General features: G+C 55.9%; 2 protein-coding genes across 2 annotated transcripts; both read right to left on the reverse strand.

Moving 5' to 3' along the window:
* Positions 1–62: 62 nt before the first annotated feature.
* On the reverse strand, positions 63–8,120 carry RPS6KL1 (ribosomal protein S6 kinase like 1). Its single transcript, XM_032690359.1, has 10 exons — positions 7,702–8,120; positions 7,264–7,388; positions 6,339–6,431; positions 5,460–5,507; positions 4,561–4,693; positions 2,378–3,247; positions 1,484–1,573; positions 1,248–1,330; positions 866–961; positions 63–746 (listed from the first exon to the last, which is right to left on the reverse strand). Exons 1-10 carry the CDS (start codon positions 7,937–7,939, stop codon positions 636–638), a joined length of 1,887 nt encoding a protein of 628 aa, XP_032546250.1. The 5' UTR covers positions 7,940–8,120; the 3' UTR covers positions 63–635.
* Positions 8,121–13,199: 5,079 nt separating this feature from the next.
* On the reverse strand, positions 13,200–19,313 carry PGF (placental growth factor). Its single transcript, XM_032690363.1, has 7 exons — positions 19,248–19,313; positions 19,037–19,076; positions 18,192–18,388; positions 16,665–16,741; positions 14,935–14,964; positions 14,782–14,844; positions 13,200–14,055 (listed from the first exon to the last, which is right to left on the reverse strand). Exons 1-7 carry the CDS (start codon positions 19,311–19,313, stop codon positions 14,034–14,036), a joined length of 495 nt encoding a protein of 164 aa, XP_032546254.1. The 3' UTR covers positions 13,200–14,033.
* Between the last annotated feature and the right edge of the window lie 3,862 nt (positions 19,314–23,175).

Consider the following 23,175-nt stretch of genomic DNA (forward strand, 5'->3'; position numbering starts at 1 on the left):
CTTGCTCAGCATGCTTGGCCTAGGCCTGGCTCGTGCAGCTCAGAAACAAAAGAACATTTCTTCAAGCAATAATGAGTGGTTTATTTTTTCAGAGGGTGAGGGGGAGAAGAGCAGGGAGTTCCCTCCCATCTCACTCCTGCAGCAGGCATTACCCACACACACACACATGCAGTAAGGGATGGGCAGAGAGCTTGGGCTCCAGCCAGCAGTACCCAAGGGGGCTGCATTTGAAAGCCACAAAAAATAACAGAGCAGGAAGGTCACTGTGGTAGCAGCAGAGATAAAAAAATGGGAGTTCCAGGGTGCGGTGCTAAGCTGAGCAAGGGATGCCCCAGAAGGGGCACATGGCCTCTCCTGGGGGGTGAGCACCTGGGCTCCCTTTCCCACTAGGGAGGACCTGGATGAGAAGACAGCCTGGCCCAGCCTGCAGCCTCCTCTTTGGAGATGCCAACAACCAAGCAGAGACAGGCCATGTAAGGCTGCAAAACTTCATGTGTACCCCAGCCCAGGGCAGCTCTTGAGGCAAACTTTCCCCAGCAGGCAGAGCTGCCAGTGCCACCTGGGGTCACAAGTGCCAGGGACAGAGGCTCAGACAGAGGCCAGGTGCCCAGCTCCCTGAGGGAAGCACAGCCTGTCTAGCCCACCAGCTTGTTCCAGGGGACAGTGCTGAAGAAGGAGTGGGACTTCAGCTTGGCCATGCCACCTCCTCCAGAGCCCAAGCGCTGCTTTGGATTGTACTGCAGGAGCTGCAGAGAAAGGGGATGGAACAGCAGGAGGGGTAGATGGGAACACTGGAAAAGCAACCCAGTCTGCCTTTCCCCAGCCTCTAGCCCTGTCCTCCCTCCCATCCACCGAAGTCCCTCACCTCGGTGAGCAGCGATGTAGCAGCCAGGCTGAGCCCCTGTGGCAGATGCAGCTGGGTGTGAGGCTGAATTCCCGCCGGATGGTTTTGGGAGAGTGGCTGCAGGAGGCAGAGGGTGATGGTAAGCGGAGGCACAGAGGAGAGCAGGAGCACCCCGTTGAGCCTTCATTGCTACACAATCCAGCCCTACACAGCAGGATTTAAAACCCAGGGCCTTTAACACCCAGAGACTATGCACAGGCACTAGGAATCACTTGTCCAAAGCGACCTGGCAGATCACTGAGGTGCCAGCAGGACAAGGTAGCCTTCCACCCCCTGCACAGCAGGAAGCCCTTGTGCTACAGTGTCACCTCTCCCACCCTCCTTGCACAGCTCAGCCTCTTACCACTCCTGTCAGCAACTCATACAAGAGCGAGCCAAAGCTCCAATAGTCAGCTGCTTCAGTGGGCTCCATGATCCCTCCAATTTCTGCAGAAAAAGCCAGAGAGGGGTTAATGGGGGAAGCAGGGAGCACAAATGGCCACACCATGCTGGGCACATCTCACTGCCTGCAGAAGCTCCCTCACCCCAGTTGGTGGCACTGGGCAGAGAGCAGGACAGGGCAGGGCTCACATCCCTTACCTGGAGCACTGTACAGCTCTTCCCGTGCCTGGCTGCAGTATTGGGGCTCCACCTCTGTCCACTGGCCAAAGAAGGTGAGACGGACATGACCTGCAGAGCAGCACCGGCGCCAAAAGCAGGGAGATTAGGACAAGACTAGGGACTTTGGAGCACTAAGCCAAGCCATATCCCCACAACTGGGAACAGCCAGGGTTCTGGGCCCCTGTCATGCTCTGAACACAGAGGCACTGTGCATCCCCTGGCATCACACCTTCCCCCAGCCTTCCAGTGCTTGCCTGGGATATGCAGCACTTGGAGCTGGAGAGACTGGCTAGATGGGCTCCAAGCTAACAGACCTCGGTGCAGGCTGTGGTGAGGAAAGAAGGGGTTTTTTGGGGGATGAGGGGGAAGGTTAGCTTTCCTCTTGCAAAACTCTATGCATTTTTCTTAAGCAATTAGTAGCTCTCCAGATGTTTGCCCCAGATGTTGCCAGCTGAGCAATGACTTGCACTCAGAGCGGTACCCATAGCTTAAAAGGATGGGAAGGCTCCAGAACACCCCAGCAGGCAGTAACTAGGAGGAGAAAACTGCAGTCCCATTAACCTCAGCTGGTCTCAGCTTTCCCATGCTGGGATTTCCCAAGCAGCCAGACCCCATGTGGGAGCAGGGGCAATGCATTCCTGTGGCTATAGTCCCTGATTCTCCTTCTACAGAGCCAAATCTTGTACTAACCACTTGGAAAACCTGAGATCACACTTCCAACTTCAGGAACATTCAAACCTCTCCAAATTCCCATCCTCCTCCAAAGGAAACTCAAGAAAAGTCCATGTTTCCTGGAAATGGGGCAAGCAGTAGTCTCCCAGCTGAGAGACCAACCTTGTCCTCCTCAGAGCAGCAGCATGGGGCACTACCTACCAGCTGCATCAAGCAGCAGGTTCCTGGGGTTGAGGTCCCGGCACAATACACCCTGTTGGTGAAGTCCCTCTAAGGCCAGGAGGATTTCTGCTGCCCACAGCTGCACCTGCTCCTCCTTCACAGCCCATGCTCTCTGGTTCTGTCTGTGGGAAGCCAAAGCCCCGCATGGTCCTGATGGTTGTTGCTTGCTGAGCTGGCCACAGGTCAGGCTTGCTTCTCGTGAGGGCTCCCACGCTGCTGGGTCAGGCCCACAGGGCTTGCCAGAGCTGGACAGGGCAACTCGTGCAGGAAGCTGCCTCTGACCCAAGATCAGGAGAGGCTGAGCCCAGGAGACCTCAGACACTTTCTGAGGCAGTGGTTCCCCTGCCCCTGGCTGGCCCCCTCTTTTTGATCCAGGGGCAAGGGCCTGGGGAAGCCTGGAGTCTTGTTGGGAGGCTGTTCTTTCCGATATGCAGCCTGTGCTGCTGGTTAGATCATCCCAGAGGTAGACAACCAGGCCCTGGCCAGCGAGGTGGCCAGGGCATTTGGCTAATGCTGCTGGAAAATAGTCCACAACACCAGACACAGTCATGCTTGGATCCTGTCCTCCAGGTGCTGCCCTCATGCTGCTGGCAGGAGCCAGGAGAAGCTGGCGGTGGTTTCCTGAGCTGGGGTCTGTGGGCCCAAAGGACTGCTCCTGAGGGAGTGAGGCATCAGTGTTTTGGTGGGTCACAGAGCCTGGGAGGCCACTGCCTAACCAAGCTTGGCTGCTACCCTGGGAGCTTCCCACACCATCCTCTCTGCCACGGTCCCTCAGGGCTTGAATGGTGTTTGAATCAGAGTCCTCCTGGACGCAGTACTTGGAGCGGAGGTGAGACCACAGTGTCTCCCCTGGAAATCAGAAAGAAGAACAAATGATGAGGAACAAAGTATCCCTGGTTCTCCCACTGTGGACACAGCCCATTCAAGCACAGGCCAAGGCCCACATACTGAGGATGTGACTGAGCATCATTAATCTCCCCTGCAGTAAAGCTCAAGTCCATGCAGAATATGCCCCAGCCCTACAAGCACACCGTGCTCAACACCACACCTCCCCCAAGGACCTAGGACACCAAAGTCTCCTCCTTTAGCAGCCCTGCTCCCCATTCTGCACAGCCTCCTTGATCCCAGCTCTGCCACTTCCATGTCACAGACCAGCCACATCTTCACGGATGCCCCTGATCTCACTGCCATCCCCACTTTCCCCTGAAATCCTTTCCTTCCTGTGTGACAGAGATGCCAGAGTTCCTGCAGCATGTCCCAGACCCCGTGGGTCAGCAATGAGCCAGAGCAGTGAGCCCTGGAGCCCACAGCATCCTGCCAGGGCTTTCCAGCCTCACTACATTCAGTGCTGGCTGCTTTCTGCAAATTCATCCTACAGCAAATCACGAGTTGTTGAGGCTCCAACACACATCAGCCTCTGCTTGCCATTGCTGGACTCCAGCTGCTCTCCCCTACACATCCATTCAACCTGTAGAGAGTAAAGAAGTTCCTTGGGACAAGCCTCCACCAGGATCTGAGACCAATCTCAAATATGCCTCCTTGTTGTACCCAAACCCCGATGTGCTCCCTGATCTTTATGTCCAATTTTCGATCTCCTCTCTTTGGTCTGATCTCACAATCCAGTGTGATCTCTTCTTTTGTAACCAAAAAATGTTTTATAAAGGTCTTGTCAAAAGATTATTTTGTTCTAAAACATCCAGGTGAACTACCTCACTTTGTTCTCCATCACTTTCCTGTCATGCTCAGACAATGCCAGTAAATGAAGAGTTTTTTCTTTTAAAGATGCTGGATGACATCAACTTCTTTACCTAAAGGCATTCCTTCCCATAAGACAAGGTGGCTAGTTTCCCTAAGGCTAGTTTCCATATAACATCCCCCAACACACAACCTCTTTCTCCTTGTAGGTCTCCACAAGCCCATTTCTAGGTTATATGCCCAGTCAGTTCTTATCAAATCTCCAGAATTCCTACTACATGTGAGCAGCTCCATCCACTGAGTCTTCAAGCCCTGGTACCCACCACCCTCCTATGAAGGAGACTTGCACTGTCACTATAAAAATTAGTCCCAAAACAGTAGGAGAAATGTATTTGGGATTTTAAAGAAAGGGAGGTTAGGGATAAACCAAGATGCTTCACAGAGGAGGCAAGGCTGTCCCCACTCACCCTGCACGTGCTCCAGGTGGAGGAAGATGGAGTCCTCACTCATATAGTAGCACAACAGCTTGACCATGAAGGGGACCCCATGAGGGATGATGGTCTGTCGTTCACGGGTCTCAACATGGGATTTGGGGAGGCTCTGAGGAGGTACAGGCAAATGTGTGTTACAGCACAGGGACTTGAACTCCCTGCTGCCTAGCACGTGGCAGGACTGGAGGCCAGCCAGAAGGTAGCGTGCCGTCTTCCAAGCCCCATGACTGCTCGACTGTGTCACCTGCAATGGAACTCCCCATGTGTGGAAACGCACAGCTCTTGCGGAGAGGTCTGTCCATCCCCAGCACCCAGCTGTGATAAGGCAGCCCTCTGCAAAGCTCTGCCAAGGCATGGCACTCCCCACCTGTACTGTGGGATCCAGAGGGCACTGCTGGTCCAGAGCAGTGACCACCTCACAACCACCCCTGCTCCCTTCAGGCAGGAACCTGCTATGACAGCCCTTTCTCCTGTTCCCCTGGAACTGATGGTTCTCCCTGTCATGCCAGATCCTCCTGGTCCAATTATTGAAATCCTTTATTGTTAGTTCCAAGGGGATTGGAAAATGTTCTAGAACTTGTATTGAGCACATCTCACCCATAACTTGTTTCAGGGGTTGACCAGATTAACAGGGGCATAAGTCTTGGTTTGACGCATTACAAAGCAGAGAAACAGATGACCAAGGAGAACCACTTCCCTTCTGATCACAAAGGATGGCTGAGGCAGCCAGAAGAAGCTTTGTGAACCATGAACTTCCTCCAACACCTCTGAGAGCTGCTATTTTTTGGTCCTTTCACCTGCCCCAGCCACTGGCTTGAACAAGGAGGCCCTGGCATGACAGGGAGAAACAGGCAGATGAAACTGAAAACACTCACCTTAAGTATAAAGGTCCCACCAGTGGCTGGATCCTGGACGATCTGCACCTGGAAGCAGTATTCACAGTACTTGTCAGAAGCAATCACTGCTTCCACCCCAACACACAGCCTACAGGAATGACCCAAGAGACTCAACTCTGGAACTTAAAAAACTACCACCCAACTAGAGGAGTTTGGTGGGGCTCAAACCTCTACTCTTGAAAGACAAAATGAAGGTTATTAGCAAGGAGACAACCATGCAGCCAGGAAGCGGAGAGTTAATTAAACACAAGAGGTGACTCCCATGCCATTTTTCCTTCCTTCACACCAAAGGGTTTCACAGTGCTCCTTCCAGGAGCTCTGTGGAGTGCACTGGGCTCAAATCTGGGCCTCAGCATGACAGGAAGACCACATCAGTCCGGACAAACTGAGATGTGGGAACGGCAGTGGAGAGCAATGTGTAGTGTGTGTATGGGGTCAGTAAGCCTGGCATCTTCGTTCCAAGATCACAAACTAGTAACTAGTTTATTCATCCAGATATCTCATCTTCTGCTGAAGTCCAGATTACCCACAGGAATCTACCATTGCGACACCCATCATCAACCATGATTCCATGTGTGGGAAAGAACTGGACGTATCAACCTCCTTGTAAATAACCTGGGAGCTCTGGTAAGCAAAAATAATGGGGACATGAACAGATTTCACAATTAACTCCTAATGGGTCTTCAATCCAGTCCTGTGAATTATTCTTGGTGGGAATGGTGTGGATGGATAACCTCACATTCCCTGGTGGGCTTGCTAGGGGCTAGCACCCCCATCCCAGCTGCTAGGACCCTCCAGTTTACACTCCCTTTGGTCCAGCCGCAGCCTCACCCTCCCAGTTCCACACCAAGCCATTACCTTATCAATCACTCCCACGACCTTACACCGTCTCAGGTTCTCCACTGCTGAGCTCAGCGTCCTGATGGGCCGGAAGCGCAGGCTGCTATAGCCCTGCAAGGCAGTGAGAGAAGAGGATGAAGGACTTAGAGATGCTACTGTCCATGACATGGGGTGGGAGAAGTCCCAGCATTTTCCAGAGGAGGCAGCAATACTGCCTGCCTGGTCAACATTCAGAGACAACACTCCAAATGAATGAATTATGGCTGTGATTCATTCCTAACATCAGCTGAACCATTTTCTTGGCCAGTCCCTGGATTTCTGAACTTTTCAGGGAAAGCTTGTACCTGCAGCAGAGGTAAAATCACTTCAAAATTTATAGCTAGACCTGAACTGCTTCAACACTAAAGGGATCTATATGGAAGGTAGTTGTATTTCTCCCCTCATCCTTCTTACCAAGCCCCAACCTTGCCCTGCCTCACTCCCTTCTCCCTTCTTTAACCGCCTCCTCCTCACAATTCAGCAAGCAGCCATTGTCTTTGGTTTCCATAAGGATGGGAACAACGACAGGGAAGATGACATTTTTAACACTTGACAAGGTGGTTACCTGCAGTGGCTTCAGTCTTCCCAAAAATGGCCATATTCACTATGGTGACAGCAAGCTAAGCATACACATTTTGGGGGCGGGGGTTCTGGAAACATCCCAGGAAAGCTGGGCCCATGTCAGCTCCTTGATCCAGGCAGGGCAAAGAGCTGCCAGCTCCCACACAGCCACTGGCATGCCAGGACACTTTGAAGCTTGATGTGTATGTCATTTTCTCTACACCATCATACTGTGGCATGTGGCAGAGGCTCACTGGGACTGCTCTATCTGTGTCCCCCATGGTTTCCCAGTGATGCAGCTTCGCTGCCATCCCACCCATGCTGCCCCACACAAGCCCCTCACCGTGGCAGTGGTGTTGCCACCCCCTGCAGCCCGCTGGAGGTGGCAGTTGAAGATTTCCTCGGCGCGCCTCAGGTACTGTGTGATCTTCCGCTTCACGGCCTCCCGACGCTCCTTATTGGGGTCAACTGTGGTTGGTGCAAAGAGTGGCTGTGAGGGGCCTGCCACGCTCCCCTGGTGCCCTGGCCACAGTCCCCAGGGAGATGCCCCAGTCCCCTCACCCTTCTCCCAGAAGGGATGCACTCCCTGGCTGCACTCCCCGGACAGATACCCCAGTGCCCTCATCACAGTCCCTAGAGGGACGTCCCGGTCCCCCTTGTCATCCTCCCTGGAGGGATACCCTGACCCCCTCGCTGCACCCCCCAGATGGATGCCCTGGTCCCCTGGCTGGTGTCCCCGGAGGGCTGCCCCGGTGCCCCGTTCCCGGGAGGCCGCACACACCCTGCACGCCGCGGAGCAGCACGTCCACGCCGTTCTGGTAGTGGTTGAAGGCCTCCTCGTAGTCCTCGCTGACGTCCCGCTCCAGCGCCAGCCGCAGCTGCCGCGCCGCCTCCACCAGGTAGTCCCGCCGCCCTCCGCCCTCGGGGCCCGCCGGGCTGACGCGGCTCCGCAGCTGCCCCAGGTACACGCGGGCCTGCGCCAGCGCCCGGGAGCAGGGCTCGGCCTCCGCCCGGCTCATGGCCCCGCGCCGCCGCCCTGCGCCGCGGGAGAGCGGGAGGGGGGCGCGGGCTCAGCCGAGGAGCGAGGGCCCCTTCGTCCGGCACCGCCCGGCGCCGCTCACCAGCACGGCCCCCCCGGCCCGCTCCCCGCCGCCCCCCGCGGTCCCCCACCTGGGCAGCGTGGCCGCCAAGCATCCCGGCACCGCGGGAGGGGCGGGAGGGGCGGGAGGGGCGCGGCGGGGAGGGCCGGCGCTGATTGGCTGCGGATGAGATCATCATCATCATCATCATCATCATCATCGCCCCTCCGGCGGGGTCTGTGCCCGGGTCTCCCCACCGGAGTCCCGCCCCTGCCCGAGGCAGGCGCTCCATCGCTCCGTTAACGCGCGGTGAGCGCCGTCGTTCTGCTTGCTTTATTGTCATCGTTATTCACCATTAATTGCCCTTAATTAACCAAGCTCCTGTTCGTTAAGTGCTGCCTTTGCCGCTGCCTTTCCTTCCTCCCATAACACTTAATTAGCCGTGTTTTAATTAGCCTTTGCCTCTGCCGGTTCCCGAAGGGTGCACCCACTCCAGCAGCCCTCCCCACCCCCTCCCCCCCACCCCCCCCCCGCTGCCCCCGTTAAGGTTCTGGGTGTCTTGCCGCTTCATCACGGTCAGCCCAGGGCACCCTTGGCTTTTCCTGATTTCATCTTTCAAGTGGGTGCTCTTGCCCCTGACGCCGGGCTCTCAGCTGGCCCTTCTACCAGTTCTTGTAGACTCATTGAGTTTTACAAACTTATTTCAAATGTACAGAACAGGGAACATCAGCACAAATGCATTAAGGTACAGCAAAGTGACATCGTAGTCGAGATTCCAGCTGGTGGTTAGTACCATTTAGTATGTAGAAAATAGCAGTCTCTGTCTTAGCCTAGAAACATGTATTCCTGCCCTTCTGGCTTCGCTTTTTTTTGGAAGGCCAGAAAGGCCTTGCAGGGCCCAATAGATCAATACAGTTATTAGCGAAGGAGATTTGTTGAACCAGGAGTGCTCAATTAGTTACTGCTCAGGCCAACTAGTTTACTGTGTCTGTTGGATTATTGGTCCCAGTTTGACTAACCACCTTTCCAGAGGGGTGACAGGGGACCTGCAAAGGGAGGAGGGCTGGAATTAAATCCCAGGGATATCCTAAGAAAAACTATACTAAGATTTGTTGGGAAAAGAGAGGCACCTGCATCTTTGTCCATCCCTTGCTAACCTATCAGCATGTCCCATTCCAACAGGAAGTGATTCTAAAAAGAGAGTTTCATTTTGACAGGAGCCGGCCCTGTGCTGTGCCATCACAGGACACCAGCCTGGTCGGTCCCTGTGTTCAGCTGCTGCTGGAGCCAGTACTTGTTGTGGGGCTGCCCTGTGGTTACTTCATACCCTGTGCATACTGATGGCAGGGGATCTCCCTGGCTCAGCACCCCCAGGCAGCTCTTTCACGCAGCCCAGTCAGTTAACAACAGACCAGGAAAGCAACCAAACTCTCTCTAACGAAGACCATTTCTTTGGGAGTATGAAAGTATTAACTTTGTCTCAGAGGGCAGGTCTGGCAGGACAAAAAGGGGTCTGCTTTGCGAGGCAACCGGCTGCCCAGACATCATCGGCTTGCTTGGTTCTTTGATTTCTCCTCAAAACATTTCCAGGTTCCTTTTCCCCACCAAACCCTACATCACAGAAATCAATTTTTTTTGCCCAATCTGCTTATATCTCCCAGTCTCTGGGACCTTTTAATTCCCACTAGAGCATGGGGGCTTCTCCTTCAAACTCAAGAGAAAGTCTGAGCAGGAAACAAGTGAGGTGGGGCCCTGGATGAGAGCAGGGATGCTGCTGGCACAGCTCACCTGCCTGACTTAAGCAGATCTATGTGGGCCTGGAGAGGACAGAGAGCACAGGTAAATTACAAAATCCAGCGCAATGTATCTGTAGAGGGGTGTGGATATTGAGATGATGGTGGTACAGAGATATGTGAAGAGGAATTGCTAGGAGGGGACAAAACTGTTGAATTCATCGTCAAACACCTCTGAAGCAGCCAGAAGAGCATGAGCCAAAGGCATCAGCAAGAAGTGCCCCAAGGACTGGCTTGCAAGGAAGAGCCTTGCAAGAGGAGAAGACACATACCAGTCCTAAGGCACAGCTGCCCTTACCTGTGGGCTTCCAGGTTCCCGTGTCAGTGCTGGATGGCAGATGTTAAATTTGGGGGATTACTTTTAGATTAACCTGTTGAAGAGTATGTGGCCCTTGACGGGAAGTGGGAACTCCCAAAACAAACTAGCACAGACAAATAAAGGGAGCGAAGTGAGAGCTGCCTTTTTTCTTACAGCCTAAAATAGACACATGAGAGCTGGCAAAAGCTTAAAACATGCTGAGACTGCAAACATCACTGTCTGCAGAGGCAGAAGGATTATACCCAACTTTGTTCAGATGCAAAAGTCTTGTAAGTCAAAAGTGAGAGGTTAAGACCTCAGTGAATCTTTATTTGCATGGAGACATGAGACATCTACACTGGCATGTGCCAGGAGAAGCTGCAGGGAGGCAGTGCTCCAGTGGCCTCCTAAGACTGGGGAGGCTGGAGGTAACCGGATAAGCTTTAATGTCAGGGCTTCATCAGCTATGACACTATGTCTCTGGGCCGATCTCCACATCACCTTTACAGGTACTTCCCCAAAAATATGTAATATTTTGTTCCTGATGCATAAGCCTGGTTTATGTTTTGTCTCCCCCATAACTCTTCTAAACCATTTTACTGCACTTCTGACTCCTAAAGCCTTATTAAACAAACCTTTGCTCTGTAAGGCTGGGAGACACAGGGAGCCCAGGGATGCTGATAACACAGTGTGTGCTGTTCCTGTGAGACAGCTGCCTGTCTGCAAGGCTTACACAGGCAGGGGAAGGATGGAGAATTTGGGAGAACCAGGGCTGGGGTATGTTTTACACCTGGCCATGGGGGACCCTGCTGGCTTTGGGGCTGGGGTCTGTCATGGTCCCTTCACAATGGCACCAGTCTGCTCCTACAGGCCGGCACTACAGCACCTGGGGGACATGAGGTTCTGTAAATGTAGCTGACCTTGTCAGGGTGCTCAGGTAATACATCTGCTGTGGCCAAGGAGGGCTGCCAGGAGCTAGTGGTAGAAGCCTCTAAAAAAAGCACAACTGGGAGCAAACAGAGCGGGGACCGGCAGACAGTGGTTGGTCTCCTTGAGAGGAAACATGAGTGGTGGACACAAGCCCTGAGGCCAGGAGCCCTGCTCCTCCCCTTGGGGCTGCAGCCCCCCACCTTGATCCTCATACCACCACTGGGTGTGATGTCCTGCTGGAAGTCCCTTCCCCCTCGGGATGAGGGGAGTGGCAGGACTCCCCTCCGGCAGGGTCAGGGAAGGGAGCTGGTGTTTCCTTGAGTATGTGATGCCTGCAGCAGCCACAGGAACTCCAGGGAGGTGCTAGGACTCATTTGGTTCCCATTACCTCCCCAAAGTTAGAGGGAGGCTGGACAGCTGGAGATGCAGCTCCCAAACCTCCTGTGTAAGTGATGCCTTCCCCTGCTCCCTGCCCTTGTTGCTGTTTCAGTGGGACAGCCATGTCTATCCCAGACGCCTGTGTCCTTGTTGCCCAAGACCCCATGACACCGGAGGAACAAGGGACAAGGTCACACAGAGCACCCAGGTGGTTCAGGTGATGGAGGGGGAGAAGCAACACAGGGTAGCCACGCAAGGCAGGCTCCTGGCCCTACCAAATCTGATGGGCAGAGCTGCCTGGAATATCTCAGTGCAGGGCACCAGACACCAGGAACTGTTTGGAAAAGCTGCTGGCCATGAGTGTGTTTGAATTTGCTTGGGTTTTTTAATAATCACTTTTGATAAATTTATTTTTATTAATTAACATACTTGGATTTATGTAACCTCCTTTTTAAAAGTTTAATAGTACTGAGGTGAAACTTTAATGTTAAAAACAATATAGAAACCATCATGTACATCCTCAAGTGCTGCATGTGGTTCTCCTTGGCCTTAGAGAGCAACCAGCCAGGCTGAAATGGCACACAGGGATGGGGAGAGCCTGCATGGACCAGGACAGGCCTCCGGAGCTAGGGTGCCATGTGGCCCACGCAGACCCTGAGTGATGTGGGAAGGGAAGCAACAAGTCCCCCTCATCCATGAGGTAGTGAAGGAGGAACTTCATGGATCATTTTTGAGGCAGAGCCTATGTAGGCTATGCTCCAGGACACTGTGGATACCAGAATTGGAAATGGGATCCAAAGAGGATCCAGCAAGCTCCTGAAGGATATGCCCAGCTGCACAGGTGCAACTCACCCAGTCCATGCCGTGCTACATGGTGGTAGCATAGAGGTTCACATCTCCTCAACACCCACCACCAGCTTTCCCTGACTGGGATTTGCCCTGTCCCCATGTCCTTGTGCCAGCCCCAGGCAGCACAAGCATTACAGCTCAGAGCAAGCCTGCCCCTGCTACATGCAGCCATGTCAGATGTGGGAAGGAGCTGCATTGGACCCCAACTTCTGCTCCACTAGGCTCCGCTCTTGCTCCTCAGAGCAGGATAAACTGCAGGTCCCATCATTTGAGGGTAATCTTGAAGCATTTGCAGATCTTCCCCTCTAGTCTTTTGCTTGAAGCTTTCAAGAATGACCCTTGATTTGTTTTAACCCAGTGCCAGGGGTGCCCTACAAACATGCTGGTACCCAAGTCACCCTTAGGGTTTCCAGCCATATGCACTGCTTCAGGATATGGCTTGCACAGATCAGTATGGGATGCATTTGGCAGGCAGCCCCTGCAGCAGGGGCAGGAGGAAAGACAGGAAGAGCCCCAGGAATACTGCTCAAAGCATGGAAAGCCAGGGGCTGTGATTTCCCCACCAGACCTGGGCACAGGGCTGGCTGAGTGGGGGAAGTAGAAAATAGCAGCACCCGCAGCCACCTCAATGAGGGCCACCAGCTCCCTGTACACTCAGGGTATTCCCAGTAAGATATGGGGGCCCCAGCCCAGCCTGCCCCCCCATGTCAGGTAAACGAGCCTTGGTGGAGTGTTTCCTGAGTGGGAAAGCCCATGGGCAGCCTGCCCCACACTGCCCTAAATCTTGTATCAGCCCTGCCAGGGAGGACAGAACAGTGAGCCAGACATTTGGACGAGGTGGGGGAAACAGGATGGTAAATAGGAAGAGGTACCAGTGTCACACCGTAGTATAGAGGAGAACGGCAGTTCCCCCAAGGGTCTCCCAGTACCCAGCTGAATTCCAGCACATGAGTAGTGTCCCAACATGGGCAGCAACTTGGTCCTGACCTGCTGGTTGCCCATCTCCAGCATTAAACCAAGGGCAGTCCCTTGGGTGCTGAAGGATTGGTGCTGGGGACAAGCCCTGGATCACTGCAGGACTGCCCTCCTCCAGCCTGAGTGGGTGCCCATGGGGAAGTGTCCTGCCTGCAGCTACTGGAAAGCAGATAGGAGCGCTCACACTGCCAGCTCTCACTTCTCACCACCAGCTTTTATTGAGCAGGGCAAGGCTGGGATGTGGCTGGAAGCAAGAAGCCCAGTTCCCTCCCATTCCCCACCAGAACAGCTTCCCAAGCAAGCTCCCTGGCACCCTCCTGGGCTGTCCCGTGCCAAGGCTGGGACAGATGCAGCCCTGCAGCCTTGCCTGCCCCAGGTTTCCTTCCTCCCCAGCTGCAGAGCACTGACAGGACAGAGAAGTTTTGCAGCCCTGTGAGCCATCTCAGCTTGCTCCCACATCATGCTGTCCTCCCCAGCCAGTTCCAGCAGCACATCCACCAGCTCTGCTCCTCGCTGTCCCCAGGATGCCCTTGAACACCAACACGTGGCTTGAGCTCCTCATCTTCAGCCCCAGACCTGGTCATGGGTCCTTTTGTCCTGCTGCCAACAGGGCAGATGGGGCAAGGGAGTCCTTGGTTCCAGGCTGTATTCCCGCCAAGGTCAGGCAAGAGTCCAGTCAGCTCTTCCCTGACAGAGTCCTGCTGCCCAGTGCAGCTTGGAGGGACATGATTCCACAAGTCTCCCATGCCAGGGGGAAATGCAACTGGCTCAAATCCAGGCAGCAAGATCGAGGCTGGGGGCAGAGCAGAGGCTACCTGCGTGGTGTGCCACATCTGCAAAGAGAGCATGGCATGGGGTGAACACTGCCAGAAATGGAGGGACACTTGGACCCCCAGGCCCTGCTCTGGATCCCCCTTCTCTGTGCCTGGCCCCTCTGACACCGAACTGCAGGAGTAGGGACTGCAGGCAGCCTCTTCATGGGGAGGAGTGAGAGCGATGGGGCTGGGGCTGGTTGAGCCCCTAACAGCAGGCTTCAGACAAAATGGGGAAATGCTAGGGGAAAGTGCCAGCCACAGGTGACGTACCTCAGAAGTGCCCACAATGAGTCCAGTCTGTGCTGTCATAGAAGGGGATTGAGAAAGTGAGCTAAAGGATGGAAAGGGTAGAATAACCCAAACAATGACCAGTCAAGGACAGCAGGAAAGACACAGTTGGCAGCAACATGAGGCTGAAACTGGAAATTCATGGATTCAGGAAACCTAGTGTGGTCTATGATGGTGACAGAGCTAAGCACCATCAAGTCAAACAGTCCATCCATCCCCACCCCATCCAGCTTTGAGCAGCTGAGCCTGGAGACTATGAAGCACCGATTGAGCTCTCAGTAAAAAACCTATCTCCCCACAGCTGCCCACTGTCCCCTCCTGCTTTCTTCCGTGTCTGCTCTGCACAAATCCCTCACTTCTCACAGTGTCAGTAAAGATCTAAATGTTTAAAGAAGATGCTCATCCCAAAAAAATTAACCCACAAGACAGCACCCATACCTGCCCCTGCTCACTTACAGTTCACAGTCTTTCCGTCCCTTCTTGTCTTGTCTTCTCTTACCTCGGCTCTTGGACCTCCTCCTTCAAAAGGAAAGTACCACAAGAGGGGCTGATGTCTGGGAGACGAGATCCACAATTTCAGCCAGTAATGTTGCCCCCGATGTTACTTACCTTCCCAACCTCATCAGGTCCTGCCGGGGCCTGCAGAGTGGGAAAAAGACAGAGTGGAGTGGTTATTGGGCAGTGCTGCATGTTGAGCTGCAGGAGGTGGCTTATTGACATGCCCCAGTGCAGAGCACAATCTACCTGTTATCATTTGTGCTTAAAACAGACCCAATATCACTTCTCTCCATTTTATCAATTCCTCAGCCAGGAGCTAATTACAGTAGGCAGAGAGAAGGCAGAGACCACAAAGAGGCTGGCCAGCTTTGGTGACTCCCCTGGGGATGTGACATTTTGCCAATGAGGTAAGTTAAGTCTCAGCTGCTCTCAGCAACAGCTTTCATAGCTCATAGTTAAACAAGATGCAACATCCTGAGTAACAGACGTGGGATTTGCTGCAAAGTTTCGGTAGTGGTTCTCAGCCACAACACACCTGGCTTAAGCATTCCCTTTAGGGGTCAAGGCAAGGACATCTACCATGCCTGCACTACAGAAAGGAGCGATGTGCAGGTGTGGAAGAAGCTTAAGGAGAAGCCAAAAGCAGCTGCAGCAAGAAGTTTTCACAGATTCTAAGGCAGCCTACACAAGTGCTCATAGGAGATCCCCTGGGAGTTACCCTAGGTAGAAAAAACACAAAAAGCTTAGGAAATTCCCTGCATGGAAAATAGCTGGAAGTGAAGGGGGGGAAGTAACACATGTGCTTCTTCCCACTCTCCCTTCTGCATTCAGTGACAGACACTCTAGAGAGAGCATGGAGCTGGGTCTGCTCCAGTACATCTGCTCATAAAATTGCAGGGGAATACCAACTCGGGGATCCTCAGGCTCTTCTTCCAGGCAAGGATCATGTCTAATGCTGCCCAGCAGGACATTCATCCCCCAGTTTTTGCAATACTAAATCACCTTTGGATCATGGAGAGTGATTGCCAGGACTCCCCACGCAGACAATGCTGGAGAGGCTCTGTGGCAGGGACCAGATGTGGGCAGCACCAGAGCTGCTCACTGCTCCCACTGCACTGCAGTCCCCAGGCAGAGGCCCCATCCTGCCCAAGCTTTCACCACTTCTGGGACACAGTGAGCACTTCAAGGGGTTGACTAGGTGCCTAGGTTGACTAGGAGTATGTGGCAGGTTGGTGCCACATCCATTCCTGTGCTGGATATCCACGCCATCTTGGTGCTGCATGTTTCAAGCTTTCATTTGTTGGCTTGGATGTAGACCTCTGCTTCCCAGCTCTGTCTGGAGCAGCCTCCATTAAATGGAGGCCCAAGGCCCAGCTGTTGAGCTTTCTCTTTGGGCCATAATCACACTCAAGCATGCCAAGCCATGGACTTCCCTCTGAGCCACCAGCCTGAACACACCAAACACCTGCCTCAGAGCCATTGGCCTTGCTCCTTTAGCCACAGGCAGATCCTCTGGCCAGAGGAGCACAGGCATGCCAAGGCAGCCGCAGGGCTGGGGGGCACAGGCATGCCTCCTCACAGAGCCACGGTTGCCTCAGCCCTGCAGTCAGTGTGTGGTGCCTGACCTTGGGGCACAATGCCACACACTCTTGGCTGTGGGGAGCAGGTGCAGAGGTGTGGTGCAGCCTGCAGCTGAACAAAGGCCATAAGGACCATCAAACCCTAGTGTGAACGGGTCTTAGCACAGACAGGGTGCTCCCAGTGCATTCCTGTCCCACATGCAGGGTGAGCTGGCAGGGTCACTCTTGCTGGAGGTGTAAAACAAGCCCAGGGGTCCCTACCTGCACTCGCACTGCTTATGCTCAGTGAACGCCATCTCCACGTAGGGTGCCTCCCCATTTGGCTTTATCTTCAGGAGCTGAAAGAGGAGCAAAGGTTACTTCCCAGCCAGCAGCAGAAGGGGGCTGAAAGGGCTCCTGAGCCAGTGCCTTGCCACCCCAGCCTCCCAGGAAGACGCATGTCTAACCTGTTCCTCAGGACCTCCAACAACAGAGACTCCATCTCTACACGTAGGCAGCACCGGCCAGGTCCAGCTGCCCCAGCAGCTTGGGAGGCTCTGCTAGTGCCATTCCATGTCTTCAAGGCTTTAATTTAAGTCCCATGGTCTTGGGATTTCCCAGCCTTAGAAGAGATTTTTCAGTGTCTGCCATTGTGGAAAGCTTTCCCATATTTGACCACTTTGCGCATCTCCCTTCTCTGAAGGAAATATCCTCCACCGGCAGGTTTTCCAGACCATTCCCACTGCTGCTGCCTCCTCCCATCCCCTTTCCCCCAGCACTGAGTGTGAACTGACTGGAGTCAGTATCACAGTGACTCTCCCATCCAGGAGTACAGGATTTGCCCTATCACGTGTCACTCCACAGCCCAGCCTGAAGTTCAGGATAGACATCCAGGGGCTTCACAGAGTATGTTCACTATTGATGTGATTCACACTAGCCCCTGCAGAAGTGTCTGGCATTGCCATCCTGTGCACAGCAGCAGGATCCTTCCCATGGAGGGAGACCTATGCTTGGGGAGCTACCTCTTGTTCATGTCAGGCCCTTGCTCCACCTCAGCCAAGAGTTTTTGGAAACTCCCACCCTGCCTTTCCCACCACACTTTCAAACCCTGAGGGACCAAAATCATTGACGATTTATTGCAGGCACACTCTAATCTGTCATCCATGGCAAAGCAGAGCTTTTCCCTGCTCCCTGCAGCATCAGCAGGTTGATCTCTGGCAGCACAGTGGAAGGGCTGCAGTGTGAGGACAGCTGCTGCCCAATGCCTGGGGAAGAGTTGACCAGCTCAGGATGTTCCATCCCACATCTCACAGCTCCCACAGTGGGGACTGAAAACGTGGCTGGCTCAGCCCTTCATGTTCACCACGCCCCCAGCGTGGAGGCATTCACTGTCAGCACCACTACAGGCATCGCCTGATACAGGAGAGCCTCACTTCTCCCTGCGATTCAGGGGCAGCACCCGCTTTGTCCCAGCAGGCAGTCATGGGCAAGTGGAAGACACCCAATACCATCACAAGACAGGGAAGGTCTAGAAAGATGATAGCAATGAACAAGATGGCTTACACAAAAAGGAGAGGGCAGGGAAGCAAGGAGTGAGGCCAGTACCACCAGGGGTGACACTTGGCCTCAGGGGTAAGCCCAAAGAGCCGGCATTGGGACCCTCCTGGCTTGGCATGTATGTGAGCAGCTGTAAGCCCACTGCCTTGTTAGTCATGCTGTTACGATGTCTGCAAGTTCACCCTCCCGGTGCTTGGTGAACAGCCCACTACCTCCGCGGAGCAGCCACGGCCCCGCAGGGGCAGCGCGTACCTGCATGGTGACTGTGCTGGTCTCCACGGGGACGCAGCGGAGACCCTCGTCCCCACAACAGCCTCCACAGCGCTGCAGGGAGACGCAGGAGGGTCTGAAAATGTACTCCACCTCGTTGGGGAATTCGTTAGTGACGTCTACCAGCTGCTCCAGCGGCCGGCAGAAACTACGATTCCAGATCTCCCGAAAAGTCAGGACTGCAAGAGACCGGGACAGGGTCTATAAGGAGGCGTCCAGAGAGGCCGCCAGGGCAGGTGCAGCAGCCGCGGTGGGGTCCTACAGCCATCATGGGGCACAGGGATGCAGAGGACCCCCTTTGCCCAGTAAAGTCCATCACTCACTGGTGCGGGGACTCGCACAGCCACCACAGCCACTCCGATGGGCTCTTTCTCCCTCTGCCCGCCAGCTCCGTCTCCTCCCCAAGCACTCTGCTCACTCGCGGCCCCCGCAGCGGCGGGGCTCCCCCGCTCCCCAGCCCTCCCACGGGCAGACAGCCGCCCCCTTGGGCTTCCCAGCGGGGAGAGCAGAAGGCAGCCGGAGCGGAGCGCTCCCACTCGGGACCCCGCACGCCGGCACCGGAGTGACGGCAAGCCAGAGACAGGGCTGCGCTCCGCTCCCGCCCGCGGCGGTGCCCGGTACCGCAAGCGCCCGGGACGGGCTGCGGGAAACAGCTGCGGGACCGAACCCCGGCACAGCTCCCCGCTGCCTCCCCGGGCGTCGCCGCGGGGCTCTGGAGGCAAAATACCCCAGAGAACACCGAGCGCCCTCCGGCACGGCGCACAGTCCTCCCAGAACTGCCGCCCCCCCCCAGCCGGGGCACCGGCGGCCGCCCACAGCCAACTCACCGGGTGACTCCGCGCTGGCGGTCCCCCGCTCCTCCGGGGCCTGCGGGGAGGGAAAGGCGAGCGCTAGCGGGGGGGCACGGGGCGACCCGCCGCCGCTCCCCCGCCCAGCGCCGAGAGGAGCTGCCCCGGCCGTCACGGCCACCCCGAGCAGCAGCACCGGTGGGACGGGGCTGCCCCCGCCCCGATCCCCCTCCCACCCCTCGGCTCTCACCGGGGCGGGCGGCGCCCCCAGCGTCCCGGCCACCAGTAGCCGCAGGAAGGCGCCGAGCAGCCGCATCGCCGCTCCCGCCACCCCGGCACCGACTCAGCGCCGCCGCTCCCGCCCCGCCGCCCCCGGCATAGCCGCCCCGCCGCCGGGCCACCGGCCCCGCCGTGCCGCCTCTGCCGCCGCCGGGCCATGGGAGCGCGCCCCGCTCTGTCGCCGTATTTCACCGCCGCCGCCCCGCCGCGGCCCCGCCCCGGCCCCGCCGCGGGGCGGGAGCAGGTGCCCTGCCCCGGCGGCAGCGGGGACGGCCGGTGCCCCCGGGCGTGGCAGAGCCCCCTTCTCCAGCCCCCCGCGCTGCCTCCGGCCGTTTCTCCATCGGGCTACCCTGGCGCTTCAAGGGACCGGCCCGTGCCCGGTGCATCCCCGGCGGGCGGGAAGCCCCGGGGCTGTGCTGGGCTCCTCGGCTCGCTGAATTCACTGCCCCATGCTCGTCACGCACCCTGCGCCTACCTGGCTGCCCTGTGCCCACACGACAGCCTCTTCCCCACCCATCCTTCCCATTCCCTTGCTGTTGTCCTGTCCCCACTCAGACATCCTGTGACCGTCCACCCACCCCATTCTGTGGGGCAAACTGCCCCGTGCCTGCCCCACCAGAGCCCTTTCAGAGGGTTTCCAGCCCCCACTAGCCCCAAGTACAGCATCCTGGTTCTGTCTACCATGGCGGGTCCCTCAAGCTTGGAAGGGAAGGGCGCACAGCGGGTGTGGGCCCTAATCCTGCTGCCAGCCCAGAGGAGCTCTGTGGCCTTTTCTGTTCTATTTTTAAGCCCCAGCGGCCAGGGACTCTGGAACTAAGGGAGGTGTGAAGAGATGCCAGCACGCAACACGATCCCCTGTGGGCTGCAGGTCCCAGGGAAATAATGGGCTCTGTATCCATGCCAGGATTCATGTTTCTGTCCTCCTGGGAGAGTGGGGAGGCTGCTCCAGGGCTTCCCTACCCACCACTGTGTGAGGTCTGTCCTTGCAGCATGAGGACATCAGTGGCCTGTCCCACAGCATACCTGTGGGTATGCAGGACACACCAGCTGCCTGTCCTCAGCCCTGTTGGGCCGTGCAAGTGGCAGCGGCTCAGGCGTCAGCGGGAGCTGAGCTCTGTCCAGAGCTTCTAGGCATTGGTACTACTGAGTGTGTGAGAAAGCTGCTGGAGCAAAGCCTGGCAAATTAGCATGGAGATGGTGGAGAGATAAGCACACAGAAATCCCAGCCCCACTGCGGGTCCGGGTCCGGGTGCGCTGCAGTTCATCACTCAGCGGCACAGCACCAGCTCAGCAGCTGCTGGGGGCTTTGGTGCCTGTTCATACTCTCGCCACTGGCTCAGCAGCAAGGAGCAGGTAACATCCTTAACATCGTGACTGGAGCATGCTCATGCTCTCCCTCTATCACCCTATGGACTCTCCTGGGCCAAGGGGACCCCCACACACACCTTCCACAGGGATAGTTGTGAGACGGGGGTGAAGGGAGCATTTCCTCCCACCTAAGAGCAGAGGCTGCCCTGAGCAGCAGCTGCTGCCAACTCGTTGGACAGAGAGAATCCTGTTATTGCAAAGACCGTGACCACACGGGGCCTCACGCCTGTCCTTGCAGGAAGGTCCCTTGGGGCCACTTCTCAGACACAAGGCCAGCCTCTGGCGCTGGAGCAAAGGGCTCTCCCCCAGGAGCCCTGTGGCTGGGGAGACCAGCCCTTAATTGCCGAGTGCAATCCTGTTCCTGGTCTGAAGCTGTTTCCTCAGAGGCCTTGGGCAGAGTTTACATTCCTGGGATGAGCATCCACTTTCTAGGCAGCATGGAACAGAGACAGGAGAAGAGAAATAATATTTGGACACTGGTAACCTGTGACCAGCAACATCCTCCTGCCTATGGGAGAAACATCCAGCTGGCTAGGGCCACAATTGCTTGGTTTCCCCTCTGCCATGCTTCATCCCTGGGGCCAAACCTGCCCCTCCCCAGCTGCAGGATAGGGCTGGAGGTCGATTCTATAAATGTACCGGCATGTCCCTCGCACCGCCTCCCACCCGGCTCTGGGGAGCAGTATTACGCACTTTGGGAACAAGGCACAGAGGAGGCTCAAGGGACAGCCAGGGACATAAGGCAAATAGAGACGTTTCCTTAAAGAGCAGATGCCTCCCCTTTGGTGAGCCCCATGCAGTGGCTGCTGGATGAGAGCATTGCCTTGAATATGCCACTGCCTGTCTGTGCCACCTCCCTGCCCTGCTCACAAAGCTTGCTGTGGCTCCTTGGTGCCGGTGAACCCTGGCTGTCCAGTGGGGAAGGCCAGCCCTGGCACCCGGCTGCAAGCATGCCATGGCACATCCCTGCGAGGGAACAGCGTCACCTCCGTGCTGCCTACATCTTCTGGGTAAGGGGCAAGAGCAAGACCCTTGGCTGCCCATGAGCACTGAAGGAGCCCAGAGCAGGCAGCTGCTCTCCCCTGCAAAACCTCACCCTGTGCATCGCAGGCGAGGTCCCTCTAAGTCACCTTTTCTGTAAAACAGCCCCATTTCGGCATCAAAATCCCTTTGTGGGCAACTTATCCCCTGCAAAATCCCACCTTTGGCATCTCATGTGGAAAGAGCCCAACAACAACTTGTCCCTGAGTCACTCTTAAGCTGACTGTAGGCTTAAGGATCTCCCACATCACCCCTGAAGCCCTCAGAGAACACCTCTGAAATCCTCAGGGCATTATTTTTGTTCTGCTGCTATTTAGGACACCAGAGTCAGTCTCATCAAAGCTTTAGGCTTCCACCAAGGGAAGTGCCAAACCTTCTGTGCTCCAGCGCCTGGTACAGTCACCCTCTACGTGGCTGACCCTAGTGGGCAAGAGCCCCTCCAGCAGCTACCTATGTCCTGCACTGTGAATGCAGTCCCGAGGTCAAAGCAGCATGAGGATGTAAGGCACTGGGCTCCTCACACCTACCCTTTATCCCACAGCACCCATGTCTCACCCTTGCTGTTTCATTTGATTGCTTTCCCTGGCCCTGATCTCTCCTAAGAGACTCTCCTAAGCCCTAATATCAGTGGCTTGGTCCAATGGCTAATGCTGAGATAAACCAGATCAATCATCTGCAGCTTTTGTCTCTGCAGTGGAGATGCAAGGTAAAAGACAGAGGAGCTTAAGACTGGCTGTTGGAGCTGCTTGTACCTGCATTTGAGAGTAAGAATGAGGACAGGAATGGTCTGGCAGGGGCCTCCCCAGCCCTAGCCTCTGGACAGTAGGGACCTAGGCCTCTCTGCCAGGAGACTGCTGCTGACTTCTGGGAAATGCGGGGCTCTCTAGTGCCCTTGCAGGCAAGCAGGGCTCCACCAGTGACCCCTGGATGGTCAGTGTTGCTCCTCAAGGAAACAACTTGCAAACAACCTGCCTGGGCACCTGGGCCCTTAAGGACACCTCAGAGCTCTGCTGCAGCAGATCTGACTCCAAAAGATGCCCTAGGCAGCACATCTCTCATCCCTGGCGGCTGGCCACGGTGGCGTCAGTGCCTCTCCCAGCCCAGGTGCACAGGGGGATGTGTTTGCTGAGGGGGAGAATGACAATAGGGGGAAATGGGCTGTGCCGTGCACCCCAATGGTGGTGGCTCACAGCCCCGGCCACTGCTGCCCGCGGCAGACGGAAGCGTCCGGCCTTAGTCAGCCCCGGCCGCACGTGGCAGGAACTCTGGTGTTTGTTTTGGTTCCTGGGGAGGGGAGTTCAGCCTCCCTGGGGACCCACAACCAAAACCACAGGCACCTGACAGTCCAGCCCCATGCCTTGGGACAGCAGGGTCTGGTCCCCATGGGTCACAGGCACTGGGGGCTGGCCTAGGTCATACAAGAGATTCAGAGGGGCATGGGATGGGCACAAGGGCTATCTGAGAGCACTCAAGGCAGAGGACCTGAGCAA

Source organism: Chiroxiphia lanceolata, chromosome 6 (assembly GCF_009829145.1).
Source record: "Chiroxiphia lanceolata isolate bChiLan1 chromosome 6, bChiLan1.pri, whole genome shotgun sequence".
NCBI lineage: Eukaryota > Metazoa > Chordata > Aves > Passeriformes > Pipridae > Chiroxiphia > Chiroxiphia lanceolata.